We start from the raw sequence: 20,480 nt of genomic DNA on the forward strand, positions 1-20,480 counted from the left end.
GGATCTACTAGGATTTGGCAATGCCTGAGCTCCATGTCACCTGTTATTCCTATAGGTGCAAAAGCTTTCGATATTAACGTTGGCCTGATAAACAGATACTTATGTACATTTTTTTTTATACACAAAATCAGTACTGTTAGTATGCATCACTCTATATGTTCCGCGGAGAGAGTTGTAGTTATGAGCATTAAGCATTTAATTAAGTCATAGCAAAAAAAACATTTTAAACCCTACCTTCTAAATTTTAGGTAGAACATATTTTGCAAGGTTTTGAAGCAATTTTATATTTACATGCTAATCTTGGCTACTGCCGAACTGACTGCATATTGGATAACTACTGTTATTGCTCTCTTTTAACTAATGTTTTTTAATCTGTGAATGTTTTTGTGACTTTGTGAATTTCCTCTCTGGATTCTAAGTTTATCAGTTCTTTATCTCTTACTGTGCTCCCTGTCTGTACCTGCAACTGCTGTATTATTATAGTCTATATGGCAGGTTGCCTAGTTGGTGGTCTCCAAGTGAACTTGATACTGAAATCAGCAGCCAGCTGTGATTGGAAGAACATCAAGGAGGCTGTGTGGAGTTCAGTCTGGAGGGCAGCCAGTTACTTAACACTTGTCAACAGCTCTAATGAAAGTGACCCTTTTCTCTGTGGCCTCTTTTTCATTAGCAGGGTCAAAGTTCATCCCCCAAGTATGGGTGTCTGTCGCTCCAAGGAGGCAAACGGTTGAGGAAACAAGCTCAAGAACAGGTTTTGTCAATATAACGCCAGGGGGGGAAGGGAGACATCATGCTTTGGTTAGTGCATGCTTCATATATGCTAAGCTGGTCCTTCAGACAGATTTTTAATTAATTAATGCTAGTGTTGCATCCCAATCTTCTTGGGCAAAAACTTATTATAAAAAAGATGTAGGAATCTATACTGATATCCCTTACAGCAACCTTATGTTTATGTTCTTTTCAACGCTCTGTTTTCTATTATGTCTTCTAAACACAGATGTGAACTGCAGACTGAATGAAAGAAAAAGAATCAGCCAGCGTCCGCTCCTCCTCCCTTTCCCCTTCACCCGGGCCTCTTACACATGAAAGAGGCCGCACAACGCGAATGGATGGCCGACGGGGTGTGTGCTATGCGAGGGCCCCAGACCCAGACACAACACAACACACACTGCTCGGCAGGCCACTGCAGCTGTGCTGGAATGCGACCTGCTTTAGACTTTAAATCTAGACAAGAGCCTGAGTGTTTCAGTGTTAAATACAAGAGTGTGGAGGAGGACAGGGTTGGGAGATTGTCTTTAGAAAGCTCTATGGTAATTTGTCCAAGCACTTGAATTGTTTCCCTTATAGCAGAGGAAGGAGTTTACAGAAATGAAGAACCGAGAATGAATTCAGAAACCAAACCTTTTTTATTTTCTAATCTTGTCTATAGAGGGTAAAAAAAAAAATGCTCTATAAGTAATTAGATTCATATCCCTCTTTACTGCATTTATTCATTTAACACAACTTGAATATAGAGAAAAGGAATAATAAATATTACAAACATAAGTCCATGAACATATTCAGTGTTGTAAATGAAAAACGATTCCAAAAAAATGGAACCTAAGAGCTTATTTGATTCTGGCAGATATTTGAGGCTTTGTTTTGCATTACTGTGGTCTCAAAGGGGTAATTCAGGAATTTTGAGTTAAGGTTTTGTTACCTGCATTAAAAAGTCCTGTGTAATCCTTATTAAGATCCAGATTAGTTTACAATTTCTTCTACACAGTCTATATCAAGACTATGTCTATGTCAAAAGGGGCACGATTGCAGCATTATTTCACTTTAGGTGCCCTAAAGTGGACCACTACTGTCTTAAAGAATGCTATCCATACTTATTAATAACCCTTTATCTCACTAGCATGTCCTTAATGCATAGTAAGCAACTTTTATAGCATCTACATACAGTATGAATCTAGACAAGGTGGTCCTAAAGACTATTGTCTAGAATAATAGGGACCCTCACTTAAGTAGCTTCTTCCTGTTATAAGACAACTACAGTCACAAAATTAGTCCCAGTGTTTTTTAAGCAATTTCGAAATATTGTCAATCTGGAGTATGACAAACAGAAGCTGATTATTAACACAGAAAATGGAGGTAGGAGGCGGTATGTCACCAGTGATCTGCATACCAGAGGCAGGACATTTAAAGCATCCTGTCAGAGTAGCTTCCGGATATAAAAGTAAAGAGTTCTTAAAGGTAAACATATTAGGAGAGTCAACGAAATTTCTACACCTATTCAATTATATGCTGCTGCACTATTCATTTGGTAGATACCTTAGTTTAAATGTTCATGAAATAGCATACACTATCACAATGCTTTTGAACTTTAATGTTTCCAGAGGTTCTTACCTTGATGTTATTTTAACCCCTCTTCTATGAGCTGTTATCATAAGTCTTTGGGATCGACTGAATGAAGACAGTATAGGAGTTTTCTACTTTCGACTATTTCGACTATAGACGAAAAATTAATTAAAAAGTGCTTCCATTACATTTTTTTTTACAACACTGGAACTGATTTAATAAACTAGAACCTCATTTTTATTTGGGCCAAAATCAGATGATATTTATCTAGATTTGAATTAAATGAGTTTATAGAAGGTAAGGTGCTAACTGCCATTGACTTTTTATTAGGACCTCTTTTCAAAAATCCTTAACTATCCCCTTAAGTTGGTAGTTTGGTTGTTCTGTATGAAGAGGTTAAGAGCAGTCATTGTTTTACTAAAATGTTTTAGCAGTCTATAGCATGGCAGTCTGCAGAAATACTATTTTATGAACTCTTAAACCATATTAGGAGAGAGTCATGTATAGCAGGTAAAATACCATTCCTAATCTCTTCACAGCCTGCACACGTCAATAAACTCAAACGATCCTTTTATGTGCTAAAGACAGCTGTCACACAGTGAAGACCTAAGATACTCATCAGAACAAAAGATAAGCTTTCCGTATTAAAAATATTACTAAACAAATAATATTAGTGTACAAAAGATTTGTTAAGGTAAAATATTAAATACTTTGCTCAGGGTAAATACTTTTTATAACATTTTTTCTAAGATCTGTTGACGAAAATTTGACAAAAAAAAACACATTTGAAATGCAACATAACTGGCTGCCATGCAGACTTGTGAGGTCACAGGAGCTTTAAGTAATTTGAAAAATAAAAACAGAGGAGCTGTACTGCTGGTATTATATCAGGCTGCAGAGAAATCTTTGAGGAAATCGCAGGTTTTCTTCTGAACAACCTCTCTTAGCTTTCTGATTCTGCGAGTACTGGATGTACCCACAAAGCTGTCAGGCTGCAGGACGGCCATCCCGTTGTGAACATCTCCCATGATGATCAGCTGCCCGTCAGATATGGTGATGTTAGGACAGGGGCAGTTCCAGTCCATGTTCAGAAGGGTGACTTCCAACGGTTCCTTGCCAAAGAACCTTAGACCCATTTTCTCATCCTTCAAGATCTCCTCTACGGTCACCAATGCATGCCCTGATTCTTGCTCTTCTGTCAGCTCAGTTACACGGCCGAGGATCACAAAGTCACTCTTGCAGAAGCTGGAGACCATTTTACCTCGAGGCTTGCATGCCTTGCAGTTGTGGTTTTTTGGAAAGGGGCACATCTCTTCACAGGCTTCTTTAGACACAAAGTTGTTCTCATTTCCTCCACAGCCCCCATACACAAAAGACTGGCACTTTTTAAGGGTGGTGCTATAAGCCCAACGGGGCTCATAAGCCTTGCAGGGACCCTGTAGGCTTGGCAGGCTGCAGGGGGCTGCCAGCTCCCCCCCACAGGATAGCATGCATGCTTCATAGGAATCAAAATGGTTTAGGTTTTTATTGCAATTGCTGTAGGTAAAGGTGAAGCAGTTGTTTCTCTTCGGCTCGTAGTACCAGCTTATGCTTTCTTCTCCGCAGTCATCTGTGTCGGGACCCTTGAGGCATTCTGCCGCTGGGAATGGGAGGTTAGTATTATTCCCCTCTGCATTTTTACCCCTCGATTCTTTCTTGAGCACCGCCAAGGGGAAGTGTGATGACACACTTCCCCCGACATTTCTAGCCGTGCATGTGTAGATTCCGGCATCATCAACTTGGGCGTTGTATATGACCAGCTGGCCAATGTTGGTTACCACAATGTTACCTCGTACATGATTGGGTCTCATTATTACATTGTCCTTGCCTTTCATTTGTTTCTCCCAGGTAATTTCTGGTTGTGGCTTCCCGGACACCTCACACAGGAAGCTGGCCGTCTCACCCACAAACACAGTCTGTTTGATTGGTCCATTGTGTATGGCAGGAAGCTGTATGTCAGTTGGAATGGTGGTTTGAAGGGCGGTAGTGGGATGTAACGTGGTCTCCACAGGGATTGGACTTGTGTTTGGCCAGGACAGGTGATACCTGTTGGTATATTAAAGGAGATAATAAAAATACAAAGAATATATTTACAGTTTTTGGGAAAGATATTCATACCCTCCTTAAAGATTTTGTTTTAGGTTTTGTTGGGATTTGTGTATTAGACTAACACAAAGAAGTGCATCATTTTGTGGAGAAATATAAGGATGTGTGGGTTTAATATTTCTCATAAATCAGCATAACTGAGAAAGATAGTTATACATTTGTTTCCAGATGCTTGAGTCTCTGAAGAAGCCCTAATGGTCAGATTATATGTACAGGTCTTTTGGCGTACATCTCAAACAGCTTTCCAAATCTAGAGACAGAAATTTTTGATATTTTTTCCTCACAAAACAGCAGCAGCTGAGTCGGATTGAATGGAGAATCACTGTAAACTGCAAATCAAATGCTTTTACTCATACACTTTGGTCTAATTTATTCCACTGCAGCTTGATGTCCTTCCTATTTTCTCCATTTCCCATTCAATACTTAGAAGTTTTCTGCTTCCGTTAAAGAAATTGACCACTTCAACATATCATCACTATGTGTCACCATGAAGATAGTGTCTTATGACAATGACATTCCTCCTCACACTGTTTTGTGCGGGGTCAGTTTGACATGACTATTAGTTATCTTGTAAACAAACTCATGAGGTGTGGGCACTTCAGGTGGAGAGCCATTGTCTGGTAGGTTTGCATTTATTCCACACCTTTAATATTTTAGAATAAGGATGTGATTATAATTTGATGTAATATTCTAAATACCTTCTTCTTCACTACCAGACATAAGCCTCCATGATGCACTAATATTAAAATCCAGATGATTGCAACAATGCGTTATCGAGGGCTTTTACATGTTGTGGTAAGTCATTATGGTGTTTTTTTTTTTTTTTTGTTGTTTTTTTGTCAAACAAAGGCCACACTATGATGGTTATAGCTGTGGGCAGGTAGGATCTCCTGTAGATGTCTGTGTTTCAGTGGGTCTGAAGAAGCCTCTGGAAGGAGGATTGTATTTAGAAATTAAATGATCAAATTCATTTGTTTTTCTGTCACATAAAATTTTGCAAAACACTAAATTTTTTGAATGCAAAGTGACAAATGTAAAAGAGAAGACATTTAAAATACTTAACATGTTACCTGCAGATGACCTCAGTGATTGAGACACCCTTGGAGCAGGCCTCTGCGTCCATGTAGCACTTGTTATAATAAGTCATGCCGTCAGACGCACACGTGAAGTGGGGCTCCCGCTCACAGCGGTCTCTGCACTTACAAACAGGCTGGCCATCCCAGATGTCGCACTCAGAGCCTTGCTGGGTGCACATGAACTTGTCACAGGTGGCGCCCTTTGGCATTCCAATGGGGCCCTTGTTGCCCTTGATGTCTATATAGCGTGCTGCCACACAGCTCTTGTTGCCGCAAACGTTAGGGCAACATTTTTCAAATGCCTCGCAGTCCTGAAGTTAAAAAAGAAAACACAGGTTTTGGATGACTTTTTTTTTTTATGCCACCTCTGGTAATGATGCTGCAAAAGCGTGTCAGAAAATGGATTGATGGATGGATATATATCACAGGCGCAACTTTCTGAAGGACTGGTGTGGACATGTCCCCACCAACTTTGGCTTGGTGGCGACAGTCCCCACCAAATTTCTAAATTAGATTTTGCTGCGTTTGAAGGAGGACATTTACTAATGTAGCTGAAAGGATAAAAATCCATCAATCAATCCAAATTTTTCTGAATGCGTTAATGGATGGATGAAACTAAAATTGTGTGCATACTAGGGAGGCATGATATATTGCTGTTGGCATCAGAATTGGCTGTTATTCACCCTTTTTTTATATAGGCCTACATTAATGCCCAAATACCTATAATATTGTATAAATAGGACAACAATAGGAAAGCATTGAATAAATATGTTTGAGCTCATTTTTGGAAAATAAAAACCCTTTTGAAAGCGTTTGTGTCCAGTAACTGAAGGTCCATCAGCCCCCACCCTAAGAGTGTCCCAACCAACTTTCATCATTAAGTATATATATATATATATATATATATATATATATATATATATATATATATATATATATATATATAGTTATTTTGTTAAAACTAAAAGAAACACTTTTCATGGTGTTAATTATACAAGCAGATTTGGTAATGAAGCAATAACTAAGTAGCTTTCAGCATGTGAACCTGATTATAGTAAGTCTAAAATGTAATTTATTTCGAAATCTTTGGATAGAATATGCATTTTCTTTCGTCTTTACATTATTTTGATTCACGTTTGCTATTCTAATCTCAACTACCGTCAGCTCTTCTAAAGAGATTATTACTCATGAAGCGCTCTGCAACACGGGCGCGCTCACCTGGTCGGATTCGCACTCTCGCATGCAGGTGCTCATCGCATCCACCCACAGGTTCGGGTTCAGATCATTGGGACACAGACCTGCGTGGGAGTACACCACCTTTGCCACGGACATCATAGGCATCGCTGTCACACGGTAGTCCCCACAGAGGAATACAGTCCAACAATGTCCAAGAACAAACCAGATCCATCGGGGAAACAGCATCCACCACATCTCGATAGTGGAAGTCCTCAATCTTGGTCTTGCAAAAATGCAAAGACGAGAAAAACGCTTAAAACTATCTGAAATCGGTTGAATTAATCTGAAATGTGGGTATCGTGGGTAATGTAGCAAGTTTGGAGCCGATCTGCAGAGTTTTCGGGTTCACTTGTTGCTCCAGCGTGCAGAGAGGGTTCAGTTTAGGACTGAGCGAACCCCCCTAATGACTACATGAATTACAGTGGCCTGTCTGCTTGCACAGAAAACCCCAGCTGAGTTACAGTCATGATCAACTTCATTAAAAAAAGAAAAAAGTCCGCCAACAGTTTGCCTTTTTTTAACACTGCAGCCTTAACCCTTAGCAGGCAAAGTCCTTGGAGAAAAAGGGAATATTTAAATAGAAAAAAAAACAAACATCTTAGAATGTTACATTCAACGTGATAGAAACGGCGTTTAAATAAAAACTACACTATTAGAATAATATAAACTAATTAAAAGTTTTTACCAACTTTTTATTTTTGTCGCTTTTTTTAATTAAAAACTTATAACACATTTTTTTATATCTTCACAACAGATGAGTGATTATTATATTATTTTAGATTTCATCCTTAATCAATTCCTTAAAAATAATTTAAAGGCTCTATTTCTCGTTGTTTGATAAATACAAAAAAGAGAGCAGAGAAAAGGTGGAGAGGAGAACATGTCTCCAGCAGATGGCTCCAAACTCAATCCACTATTGTATTTCAATTTAATAAAATGTTAAGACATTCATTTGGATCTTATTTGTCATGCTATGTATCAGACATCCCTTTATTGTCTTTTATGAGAACACGCCCTCTTGCATAGACCAAAGACCTGCTCAGCCCCTGATCACTGGCATACTTGAGTCCAGAATGTTGCAAGTCCATACTTAGGGTGGCCTGTTAAACCAGACTAAATGTGAGATTAAATGTGTAATTTAGTCTGGCCCCGATGAATGAGGCATTGGAAGATTGTTGATGAGAACAACCCGTTGTTTCTCAAACCATGGGCGAGAACATTCTCGGTCTGGCGTTCTCTGCAATTGGAAAAGTGCTCGGGCTGAGGCTGATGATGTTTCACAAGCACTAGGGAACGCTCATGAACGCATATTGAGAAAAGGCCCATGTCTGTGCCTATTGGCCAGCGCTCTGACCAATGAGTGCAACTGACTGTGACGAAGTAAGCACAACAGAAAGCTGGTGGTGGAGTGTAAACAAACAGCCTGTTGGTGAAACGGCGAATACGTCCTTCTTAAAAATGAATGAGCGTAGAGCCTCTTCCTGCTCACGTTTCAACGAAAACCCCAAGTCTATTCCTTGCAAAACTGATTCCAAAGCTGAGTCAAAAATCGCCATCAGAGCCAGCAGTCCTTCAAACGCAACTATGCTGAGAGAGGGTCGCTGCAGACGGGCTGCAGTTAGCCCTGGCTGCCATTAGCGTTGGAGGTGCACTGGTTCCGCGGTCCTCTCAACTTCGGAAATCTTTTTCTTTTTTTTAAGCATTAAATCGGTAAATGGAAAAAGTATAATATTCTCGCCTCATACATATTTTATTTAACAACAGCAACAGAAAAGAGAACTTTTAACTTTCAATAGAGCGCTCCATTGAAAGCTGCTGTTGCCGCAGTGCTTTGTCGTCACGCCCTCAAAACCCCGTCCGCTTTGCATCCAAAAATTAAAAACAGATCTCTGCGTTGTGATTGGCCTGCCAGGTCTAGGGCCTGGGGCATTGATGAAGCTAGACCAAACTCATAGGCAAAAATGATTTTGGCCGCTGGTGGGTGGGGCTAGTTTACTACGCTATACTTAGGGTGTAATTTTGATTTTTAAGATTCAGAATTTCGAAGCCTCTAGACTTAAAACAAACAAACAAAAAATAACCCCCAATATGTTGATCATTCAACTAGGACCTGGTCACGCATTCCAGAGTTCAACATCAAATATGTCTGCACCCGTACATAACGTAATGTATGTTGCCCTTTAAATGAAATGATTGAAACAGGTAACCTCCTCTGAGGGTTTGTATCTCATCCAATCAATAGAGAGAAAAATAGAAACAACAAATTAGCTTTCCAACTTCAAGTCTCAAAGAAGGGTGTGATGTTGCTTATAGCTCTAAGCAAGGATATGCAAGGAAAGTCAAATGCAGCATTATACCTACATAGTTATATGCAAACCCAAATGGATGGATTTATGGTAGACTTTAGTTCCTCAGTTTCAATATGCCTGAAAAAACAAAAACAAGCAAACATGGAACTATTCTTTCCAATAAGTAAAACACCTTTAAGTGTCCTAAAAATCCTTTTAAGAAATGCATTTTTCATGTCAGTCAGTGGTGTTTAGCATTGCAGAGAAGATGTTGGTTTTGCCCCTTTTAAACAAGATGATTGAGCAACAAAACAAAATTGTCACTCTGTATTAGCGTAAAGCATGGTAAATATTGCAGTGTCCTTACTTGAAATACTTGAAACCTATACCACTTACACTATTACCACAAGAGCAGGATTTTTGACAATGATAGATTTCCATACACAGTAGTACATTTGTATGTGAACAGAAACACATTGCTAATTTATCCATTTTTAGTGGCTATGCAGTACAGCTGCATTTTATTTCTGAAGTTTGTCTGATTTCATTGAAACCTGCTACAGAAAGCATCAACTTTAAGTATAAAAGTAGCCTATAGTACTACAGACACCATCTGCTGATAGCACAATATTGACATGCAAGGAGTCACAAGTAGTGCAGACAACTTGAAGTCATGCTGTTAATAGCGGTGTTGTTCCACAAAAAGTGATTCCGGGAAGAGAAAGCTTCAAAACAAACAGCTGGTGGTGAAGCCCTCAGCTTTTTTTTTTTTTTTTTAAACAAAACAAAAGATAAATATGTTTAAAAAAAACTTTTTTTATAAATGTACAGTATAACAGATAAGATTATCTTAAAGGCTCATTTTAAATATGTATTTGTATTAGGGAAGAAAAAATGCTGACCCTATTAAGAAACAAAAGTGAGTTCAATTTCACAAGATAAATCCAGGTCTAATAACAACTGGAGCTTAAGAATCAAGTAATAATTTAAATAGCACCTAAATAAAAATATAGTCAATGGTCTCTGTCAGTCTTTAAGGGGTAAAAAATATATTTGGGTTTTCAGCAAATTCTCTCTGAAAGCTATTATCCACAAAAAGAAAAACATGGAACAGCATTTAACCTTCCCAAGAGTCCTGACCCTCTAAAATGGCTCCTAAGGCAGAATAGGACCAAAGGCAGGAAGTGTCACATGGGAGATTACATCAGTCTCACTCAGTGGGTCGTCACACCGACAACATCATCTGCAGGCCTCACTTGATTGAATGAGACTGACCAAAAATGGCAACCATGGGTAGATTGCAAAGAAAAATAAAATAAATGAACAAAGAGAAATCAAAGTAAAAGCTCATACACACCCAACTCTACTGCTGCACCCTAAATGCACCAGAGAGCGTTATCACAGATCCTTCCTCCCGGCAGCTTTAAGACTTTATAACCACCACTGTTCCCAACAACCTCAATAAGTTATGTTCATGCTGATTTTTGCAGTTTCTGTCTTAGTCACTTAAATAACATGCTGCTGTCATTTATTTTTTTTTTCTTTGCACATCTCTGGTGTTGCCTTTTTTTTCACCATATCAATTACTGTAAAATATGTGCACAGCTGTTATTGATTTTTTTTTACTCTCCAGATACAGAGTATTATATTATTTAAAAAAAAACACTGTAAAGTACAATACTATTGTTGTTTTATTTTCCTACCAGTTATTTTTACACACTTTTCTAAGGTGCACATTGTGTGACCACTTCTACTATAACCTTTGCCGCTGTAAACGCCAACATTTCCCCATTGTGGGACAGTAAAGGGATTTTCTAACTCCCTGTAACCGAATGAAACAACAATTCTGCTCTCTACAAGAAAATCTCCAAGGAGAATGACTGGTCACCAGTTTGTGTCCTGAATCTAAGTATGCTGGGTTATGCAAAGGGAATGATCCAAAGCATACAGGCAGTTTTCCTCTGAACAGGTTAAATCTGGTTTGACAATAGATAGATATACAGTTTCAGACTTGGCTTAGCTTTGTTTTAGAGTTAAATCCTACTGAGTTGATGAGGTGTTATCATAAACAGCCTGTTTGTGCTCAGAATCTCTCAAGTGTAGATAAAATTAAAACCATTCTGACTCATTGCCAGGTAAAAAAAAAAACCCAAACTTCTAAATTGTTGATATCTGTAGTTAGCACGTTTGCAGCATTGCTCTTTAATATTTGTTATCCTTATTGGAGAAAAGCATTTTGTATTTACTGATATAACAAATTGTTTTATAGTCTTAAACATAGCATGAAAGATACTATGACGGAAACCAGTGAGAGGATGGAAAAGACATTTAAATGTATGTTAATGTTTTTAAGTTAAAAACTTGTTAGTGCGTTTATGAAGGGTTACAGTTGAAGATATGGATTCTGTGCTTCCCAAGCCGATCCCCTGCTGCGTCTAATGAGGCCCAGAGCTGTTCAGACCAAACCCTGCCGTCTCTGTCTGGTCCCTGTTGTCTGTGAGGAAATTTACATTTAAACAGACTACACATCTATGGATATTAAAAGGAAATATGGGAACTACAGCAAAGATGGTGACGTCTATTTATCTTGCAGCTAATTCAAATCACTAATTATTACTAATATTCTGTTACAGGAAAGTGGACATGCTCACAAACATACACGTTTAATTGGTTTCAAATGTGCAAACAGTCAAGCTGTGTTTTCACTTTATGCTCACCAACTTGTCCCCCACAACCGTTAGGCCCCCCACCCTATACCCTCACCCCTCAAGACCCTGCATTCCCAGCATTGTCAGCACTGAGGCTAAAGGGGATGTAGCATATTGAATCAAGCTACATGCAGGACCCCACACAGGGGCCACTCTGTCAGCCTTCAGTCATGCATTGTCTGAAATCAGACCTTGACTTTGACCTTCTTTCTTGCAGACTTACATGTTTGTGAGCCACAGCAGCTCAAACAGTAAGTATATTCAGAGTTTATTGCAGTTTCATGATGCGGAATAATATGTGGTTAAAATATCTGTTTAAGGATCTTTAATTTACAGCACCATGCAAAAAACTACTGTGCTCCCTGAGCTGGGTTTTGACATTCTGCAGGCACAAGCCATGACATATTGGTTCTGGATTTTAGGAGATGGACCAGCACAAGTCAGTGCATACAAAAAGGAAAACGCTACAGTGTTTTTTTCTTTTTTTACAAATGAAATATGACGATGCATTTCTTTTGAACCCCAACAACTCAATAAACTGTAACTGTTTCTTTTTACTGTGGTGCTCTCAATCAGCTTTGCCCTTCTAGACACTGATTTTTTTTCTGATCAAATAAAAAGCATAACATAAACATGCTTTGATCTAAATCTATATTTTGTAGTCCTGTATGCATGTTTCCTATCCTGCAGGAAGGCCACCTCCCTCCCATGCCTCGAATATTTTAGTGTCGGAAAGGTTTTCCTCGATTAACTTGCTCTATATATCTTCCTGTCAGCTTCGACCCAAACAAACTAAAGCACCCCCCACAGCAAGATGCTGCCACCATGGTAATGAGATGCTACAGATAAACCAGTGCATGTAAGCCAACAAGTTCAATTTTAATGTCTTATAGCGGATGTCTTCAACAGGGTGTCTGCAACCCCTAGGGGGTACACGGAGGTATTGCATAGGAGTCGTGAAAGTTTTGGTTGATTAGACTTTTTTTTTATTTCCCCCCTGCAATTTTCCCACTAATTGAAATGTCTTTAAATACACATTACCATGAATTCAACAAACTGTTGTAAACAGATAAATGGAGGCAGAAGATCATCAATGCACACTTTCAGCAACACACAGGGGCTATTTCAAGCTGGGCACCGTTTCATTCACAAAACCTGTCCCATCAACCATCCATCAACCATTCCTAAGTGAGACCACTCACCATGGATAAACTATCCATCAAAAGTTACCACTGCAAAAAATCTAAATCTAGATAAGTATTTTTTTCTTAAAATAAGTGCATTTGTTCATGAACGATGAGGTAAAAGCGACATTTTGCCAATGGAACAAGACAATTTACACTTAAAATAAGAAAACACAATTGCATTGTCTTATTACAAGTGCATATTATCTAATTATCTTATTTTAACGGTAAATTTAAGAATTTTTTACTTATTTCTAGATCGTTTTTGCAGTGCAACTGCTCAGTCACAGTCAGTAGGGGGTGTAATGGGACAGGCCCTTCACCAGAAAACCCTACCTTCTCTAAAAGTAAGTAATTTTAGCCTATATCAAAGCAAAAAGTTGTATAAAGTTAAAATTCAAGCATTAAGCAGGTCAGAGTTAAAGGCAAATGATGGACATACTGTAACTGACCACAAAGCTGTCTGTTCCCAAAACTCTTTCGGCGTCTCTATAACTTATCAAGCTAATTAATCGAGCATAGTCCGCCCCCCGCCCGCAGACACAAAAATCAACTTAACTACGTACTTCATTCCCCTTTGCCTATTATTTTATTCAATAATCTGCTGTTTACAGAATTTTTTATTTTGTTTTGCCCTCAAAACAAATGCTAGATGACTTCACTTCATCAATGTGGTTAGACTTGGTCTCCAAATGGCAAACTGTGAACTTTTTTTAGGGGTAAAGTCATTTATGATGTCTTTAAAGTCTAATTTCTTGGCAAGCTGATGCTCTATAGACAGCATTGCCAGACCATTGAACCTTTCCTGGGTCGTCCAAGAGCCCAGGCAGTTTTTTTTATTATTTTTATTTTACTGAAGGCCTGCTCTCTTCCAGCCAGTCACAGGTAGAGACAGGAAAATGTGTTTCAGGTTCCAATAGCAATGTTTGTTTGCACAGTTTCTTTAATGCCTTGGAAATCTGTCATAAAACTCTTTGTTTTTTATGTTGGATATTTTCATTACATCTACTGAATTTAGTGCACTTGTTGATCTTTTCTCCACTTCATAGAAGAACAGCAAGCAAGGCAGAAAAAATACGGCCTTTTTTCACCTACTGTATATTAGCCGGTCTCTAACAATTTTCCCCCTCCATTGTGGGAGGTAGAATTGGTTAGACACTTTGGAAATTCTCTGCCCTCTTAATCTGCTGGCAGTTCATTTGCCATCTCAAACAAGGGCTTCTTTTTTTCCATTAAATGCACAACATTCACCCGATCAGAATCAGTAATTTTTGCTGGCCAAATCAACAACATTAAGTAAAAAATTTCTTTGGCGCCAAGATGGGGCCACTGTTTTTTTGAATGGGGGCACAGAAAGAAGAATGAAAAAAAAAGAAGATGTAATAAAATTAATTAAATATACTCCTGTTTTGAGACACTGCAATTAGGCCAATCTGCAATGAAGTACTGACTGCTTTTTACTTCTTCAATTATTTCAGAACGGACCATTTCTGCTAAACAATTCAGAACCTCATTCTGAATCGTCTTGCTTGTGTACTTTGCGTTGTGAATGGCTGTTAGTCTGTATTTAACAACTGCATTGTGATTTGCAACTGTTTCCAGAATTTCCCTGAAATTTCCTCTGTTATTTGATTACTCAGATTCATTGTGTCCACTCTATGCTATGTTTTGTCTAGCTGTGAATTATTTTAATATACTGGTGGTTTTCTTTTACCTGTTTACTGTGTTCCTGGTGAAACATATTTTCCAATGTTTTATTAGCTTTCACAGCCCTTTGGTAGTCCCTCCATGCTATATTTGTTTGCTCATGCTTATCAGATTTCGCATGTATTGAAAACCCTCCGTCTTTTTGTTGCTTTTTTCCAATTCCCAAAGCCTGAACCCACCTTTCTTTATAGATGTTTGACTAACTGACTGTGACTAACTGTATGTGCTCTCTTTTATCCTCTGTCCTTCCTGATCTCCTAAATATGAAATATTGTCTTATACTTATGAGTAATTACGAGATAAAATCTCATTATATTGAGATCAGGATCTCATAATTGCGAGAACGGGGAAAGGTGACGTCATTTGTCCTAGTAAGAATTACATTTCAGATATCTGAAATGTTTATTTTAGATAGGAATAATACTATTAAATATATCTGAAATACAAACAAATGTATAATAAAACGGCCAACTAAAATAAGTAAAGATTTATAGATATCTGAAATTAATTTGTAGACATCCAGAATGTTTATTTCATGCAGGAGTAATGTCATTTCGGATATCTCAAAGTACCGGCCCAATACACATAAATGGGGAAAAGTGACGTCATTTGTCCTAGTAAGAATTACAGTTCAAATATCTGAAATTACATTAAAGATATCTGAAATACAAACAAATATATGTTAAAATGACCACCTAAAATAAGTAAAGATTCGTAGACATCTTAAATGTAGGTCTTACTAGTATAAATTTGATTCCAGAGAACTTAAATTTTAATTTCTACTGGTAGAAATGTAATTAGTGATATCTAAAATATGATTCTGACTAGGAGTATCGTAATTATGACTAGGAAGAATGCTTTAGCCCTATCTATAATAGAAATGTGAAGTGGTCTAGTTTTGAAACTACATGTAGTTTTAGGGCTAGACCACTTCTAGTCTATCTTGTTTTTTCAAACCTTTGTGCGGTTTGGTCTCTCTTGACACAAAGTGCTCCACTTCCAAGGCTAAAGAAATGTTTACTTGGACATTGTAAAAATGACCCCTTCATTCCCTATTATTATCTGCTGCTTTTCGAATGAATTCGTCAAATTGTGTCGACAAAAGTTTTTTTTTCTTTTTCCTTAAAGTTAATCCAGTTATATGACATATATAGATCTAAATATTTTTCTCAAAATTATAGTTTTCTTGTATAAAGCATAGTCCAAATTGATAGATTTTTTATTCAAGCTTAATTTTCTGCAATAAGTAGGTTTATATTCTTAGAATGGCCCACACATGGACAGAAACATGTATTTGGCGCTAATGTCACATTGTGCCTCCAGTTCTAATATGCTCTTGAGGATCCCGCCTGTCTTGGAGGTGTGTGAAGACAATGAAGGTGTTATGGCCAGTCATGTTAAGCTTATTACAAGTTTCTCATTTCAAAACAAAGGAGAGGGACACGTCCAGTCTCAGCAGGACTCAGCTTATCCCCCAGCTTAGTCTAGACATGCAACAGCACACAGCAAGGCCGGTGGACCCAGAGTTTTTCATGAGGGAAGATTTTGGGTCCTCTGTGTAGATTTTGTATTATTTGTGCCCTGCAGACTGCAGTGCCTGGACATCTGGTCACCCATTGAACACAAATAGAGCAGTGACTATGTGACTGTAAAGGAGGTGTTTGTGTAATTTAAATCAGAGATGGAACATAACAAAACCTCATGTTCTGTAAGATCATTACATAATAACACAACAGTGGTTTGCTATGCAAATGCATGCCGTTAATCTCCAGCCAGCTGTTCAAGAACTGTGTCCTTATTTAACTAAAACTCTGTAGTGCTGTAAAAATATAGCACTTTGTAAAGAGTTATTCGAATATAAACTAGATCTTCTGGTAGAATAGAAGGGGAAAAAACAAGCTATAAGAAAAAACAGAAGCATTCTATACGATGTTATACAATGACTTAGCAGCATGAAAACAGAGACATGGTTGATTCAACATGAAGGATGAGGAAAAAGTGCTTCATTTAACATGCTTTATCAAAGAACAGTTAGAAGTTTCCAGAACAAAAACACCATTATAACAGTGCCTATTGTTAGATTATTTGTACACAGGTACATGTATACAGGTCCTACTGCATATAAAAATATCACTCTGGATGCATAGGTATTTCCCCCAGTCCGGTGGGCAAATTGAGATCATCGTCTTAGTTTTTGTTCAAAAGAGAACCTTTCACTGGACTCCAATAAATTCAAACTGTTCTCTGGTTTTCAAACAATGGGAATCCAACAAATACAAACATAGGCATCCCTTTTCACAAACTTCACTCAGGGAACAATGTCTGTCTGGGTTTACATCTGCTTCATTGTTTCAAGCTTCAGTTCGTCATCACTCAAGGCACGACTCCTTAGGTTGTCCTGCTCTTTTGACTGAAAGAAATTCCTCTTCCTTCGCATTGCACTTCAGAAAAAGCCTTTCAGTAATTTTCCATCATCGGTGGGGAAACCCGTGGACAACAGATTTTTTTTTTTTTTAAGCAGGTACCTTACCAGTGCCTAACCTGGTTAAAACACTCACACATTACCTAAAACCAAATTAAAAGGAGTTAGAGGCTCAAGTATACTCAGAGCATAAAACTCTCACCATAAGGTAAGACTTTGATTGTAAGACATGTTTAGTGTCTACTTCATCGAGGAGTCCCAGTAAAATGTTAACATAAGCAGCGTAGACGACACCGCCACCTAACATAAGCCTCTGCAGAAAATACGTATTTTAGTCAGAGTTATTTTTTTTAAATTGTCAAGCTATAAAAAAGTGTCAAAGGCAAATGTTATTTTCCAAATAATAATTTAAAGAAAAAGGAATCACACTGTGGCTTTGAATAGCAAACCGTAGCCTTGTAATATAATATTCTGGTCTTTAACTATTACATTAAAACGACTTATCTCTCCATTTTTCCTTTCCATCGGAAAGAAAAAAAAATAAAACAAAGCTACATTCTCCTCTAAAGCAGTGACACGTTAGTGAAATTGATGTCTTTGCTGGCTGGTTCAGTTTTTCTTTTTTTTTGGTCTCGATTCTCGAAGTGGACAGCAATTGCAAATGTTTAACACAAAGGCTTGATTACAAACATTTAAGTTGGAACCTCACAACACCAGCTTTGCCACTAGATATGGCTCTGATCTGCCATCAAAGACCAACAAGACTTTAATATTACTCTTCACATTAGATGGCTGCTGAAAATAAGGTAAAAAAAAAGCTATGTAGTGTTTATGTGCGAGAAAATTTTACCACAGTGCACAGCTTTATGATTTTATAAATCTCTTTATCTAAAATGTCTCTATCCACGAGGATACATGTAAAAACAGAGTTTGATTTGCAGCCAACAAATGCACCACCCATACTTAAATGTTAAAGGAGATGAGATAAACTTTGCTCTAATTTGGCTAATAACAGATAACGTCTGTGAGAAGACACTACGGCTTATGAGAGGAGTGTGTTTTCACAACCAAAACTATTTCACATCCTTCCATAGATCGCTTTTTTAGAACCTAAAGTTGCTATCTGCTCCACTGTGCTGTAACTGTGATGAACCGTGATCATCTGATGATGATCTGATTAGAAAAAGTTGTGTCAATCCTTCCTGATGTTCTCTTAGCCAGTTCTTAAGCTCACAGCCAGAGTAGAAACTTGTCCTTATAAGGCGATTGCAGAGTTCAGCCCGTTAGGAAGACACGTCAGCGTCCCCTCAATTGACCCACTCGGGCCTTGGCACAAGGTGCAGTTGAAGAGCATTTAAAAAACAAGGGGGTGCAACACTTTGCACATATATTCCGAAGATACCATGCACCAGGTTTTGCTTCGAATTGATTTGGGTACACTAAAGCAGCAGAAGGCCCAGAAAAGGACAGAAGGAGGACAATAGCTACAGTAGAACAAACAAATCCCAGCAGGAATATTGGTAAAACATCAAAGCTGGAACAAAGCTGGAACAAAGGTGCTGGTCAGGGTCACTATCTGAGGTTGCTTGAGGGAAGCTACAGAAGCCTATCACTGAGAGCCGTCAGGGTCATGGTGGATTTCAGTAAGTGAGGCGAGAAGCCTTCATGTTGTGGCAGGGTCTGTCTGTTAGGCTCCCGGTTCCAGAGAAAAGGGACAGGCCTTCTGTTTTCTCCAGTACAACCTCCAGCTCCTGAAAGTCCTGCAGCCGAGCCACGTCCTTGTCCTGGATAGGAAAGACAAAGTCAAATGCACAAAATTCTACCACCAATTTAACTTGTATAACTTAAATGGTCTTTTGAAAATTATTTAAATCTTCAAAAAGCTAAAAATGTTGGGGCATTGGATTTACACACTAAAGCATTGTATGATGTATCACTGTTGACAGCAAAAAAAAAAAAAACAACTGAACAGCCCACCACTCAAAGTGATGCTCAACAATAGTGAATAAAACATTTAAAAAAAAAAACAGAAAACTCCCTAAACAACTACAAACACATTAGAAAGCAGCCAGTCTTTCACTATTAACTTTTTCATTCAAATAAAAGTTTGGAAAATATGTTTTTATATATAAATGAGGAAAATCATGTAATCCCCATTTACTGTTGAATTTAAAACTATTATCTTTATCAAGCAACCTTCAGCAAAGATGATTAATATAAACATAATTTCAATATATTTTGAATGCATTGCCAAAAATAAAAAATAAAAACACTGCAAACATTCTACTATTTTAGGTTGTAAATTGTTAAATGAAGAAACTATAAATTTAAACATCCCAAACCTGCAGCACAGTTCCTTTAGTTTTTAGTTTAGTTACATTTTTAAATCTTAGTAATTTAACATTAATAACCCGACAGGCTGTTCAATCTAAATGTGAGGATGAAAAGATTTAATGTTTATGATGAAGACGCACATTTTTAACCTAAAAATATACCATGCAGTTTGGAGTCTAAAACAACTCTATCATTAGATTCATTTCTACATCTTGCCTTGAAGAAAATGCTTACTGACAGACTGACTTTCTTGACATGACTTTTATCTATAGGAAAATGTTTAAAGAGGGAAATAATGTCAGCCTGGTGGGCTTTCACTAAAAGATGATTGTTTTAGTGACATTATAATAATTTCTGTTCAAATTAGAACCAACCTTAAATATGTCAACCGAAAATTATCGTTGTAAAAGAAAAAAAAAAACTCAGCAGCAACTACCTTTTCCTATGTCGGCGTCAGGACTGGGAAAACAAAACGTTTATTATCAGGCCTGTGGTTGTTTAAAAACAGGACGGTTCTCTTTTTGTTTATTTCCTGCTGTCACCATGTTCCATAAAGTTATGGAAGGACCTGGAGATGAAAACTTAAGCAAATCCAGAGAGAGAGAAAGGATCCAAACATGGTCTGACTCAGTAGAAGTAAAATGTGCACAGGTTTTAGTCAAACCAAATTCTCTATTTCCACAACAGCCACACAGAGAGATTAGCTTCATTTCTGCAGGATTATGTTGTATGTTGATTTATTCCTGTGCCATGAATGGTTCTGACTAAGACAGAGAAAAGGTGATGGTTGCTCTGACTTATGAAAATGTAAACAAAAATGCACCTAATAGAAGAAAAAGAATGAATAATATAATCTAATAGGATATAACCTAAAGTTATGTGTCCTTTTGATCTGAATTAGATTTTTCTAAATGAAAATCTAAGAGAATTTGATTTTCACTTAAAACTTATGAACAATGAAATCAGTGATTTTTAGGGATGCATGATATTGGGATTTTGGCCGATATCCGATATGCCGATATTTTAAAACTCATGTAGCC

General features: G+C 37.7%; 2 protein-coding genes across 2 annotated transcripts in view; both read right to left on the bottom strand.

Annotated features, from left to right (window-relative positions):
* Nucleotides 1–2,494: 2,494 nt before the first annotated feature.
* Nucleotides 2,495–7,247, bottom strand: LOC107091177 (WAP, Kazal, immunoglobulin, Kunitz and NTR domain-containing protein 2-like). The gene is made up of 3 exons (XM_015384964.1): nucleotides 6,780–7,247; nucleotides 5,556–5,872; nucleotides 2,495–4,425 (listed from the first exon to the last, which is right to left on the bottom strand). Exons 1-3 carry the CDS (start codon nucleotides 6,990–6,992, stop codon nucleotides 3,228–3,230), a joined length of 1,728 nt encoding a protein of 575 aa, XP_015240450.1. The 5' UTR covers nucleotides 6,993–7,247; the 3' UTR covers nucleotides 2,495–3,227.
* Nucleotides 7,248–18,469: 11,222 nt separating this feature from the next.
* ankrd40 (ankyrin repeat domain 40) overlaps nucleotides 18,470–20,480 on the bottom strand; it is an 8,596-nt gene continuing 6,585 nt past the window's right edge. Inside the window, exon 5 of the mRNA XM_015384965.1 lies at nucleotides 18,470–18,890. Coding sequence (XP_015240451.1) covers nucleotides 18,747–18,890 — 144 coding nt within the window. The 3' untranslated portion in view covers nucleotides 18,470–18,746. The remainder of the gene's footprint in view (nucleotides 18,891–20,480) is intronic.

The sequence above is a fragment of the Cyprinodon variegatus genome, unplaced genomic scaffold (genome assembly GCF_000732505.1).
Source record: "Cyprinodon variegatus isolate N-32 unplaced genomic scaffold, C_variegatus-1.0 Scaffold327, whole genome shotgun sequence".
Classification (NCBI taxonomy): domain Eukaryota; kingdom Metazoa; phylum Chordata; class Actinopteri; order Cyprinodontiformes; family Cyprinodontidae; genus Cyprinodon; species Cyprinodon variegatus.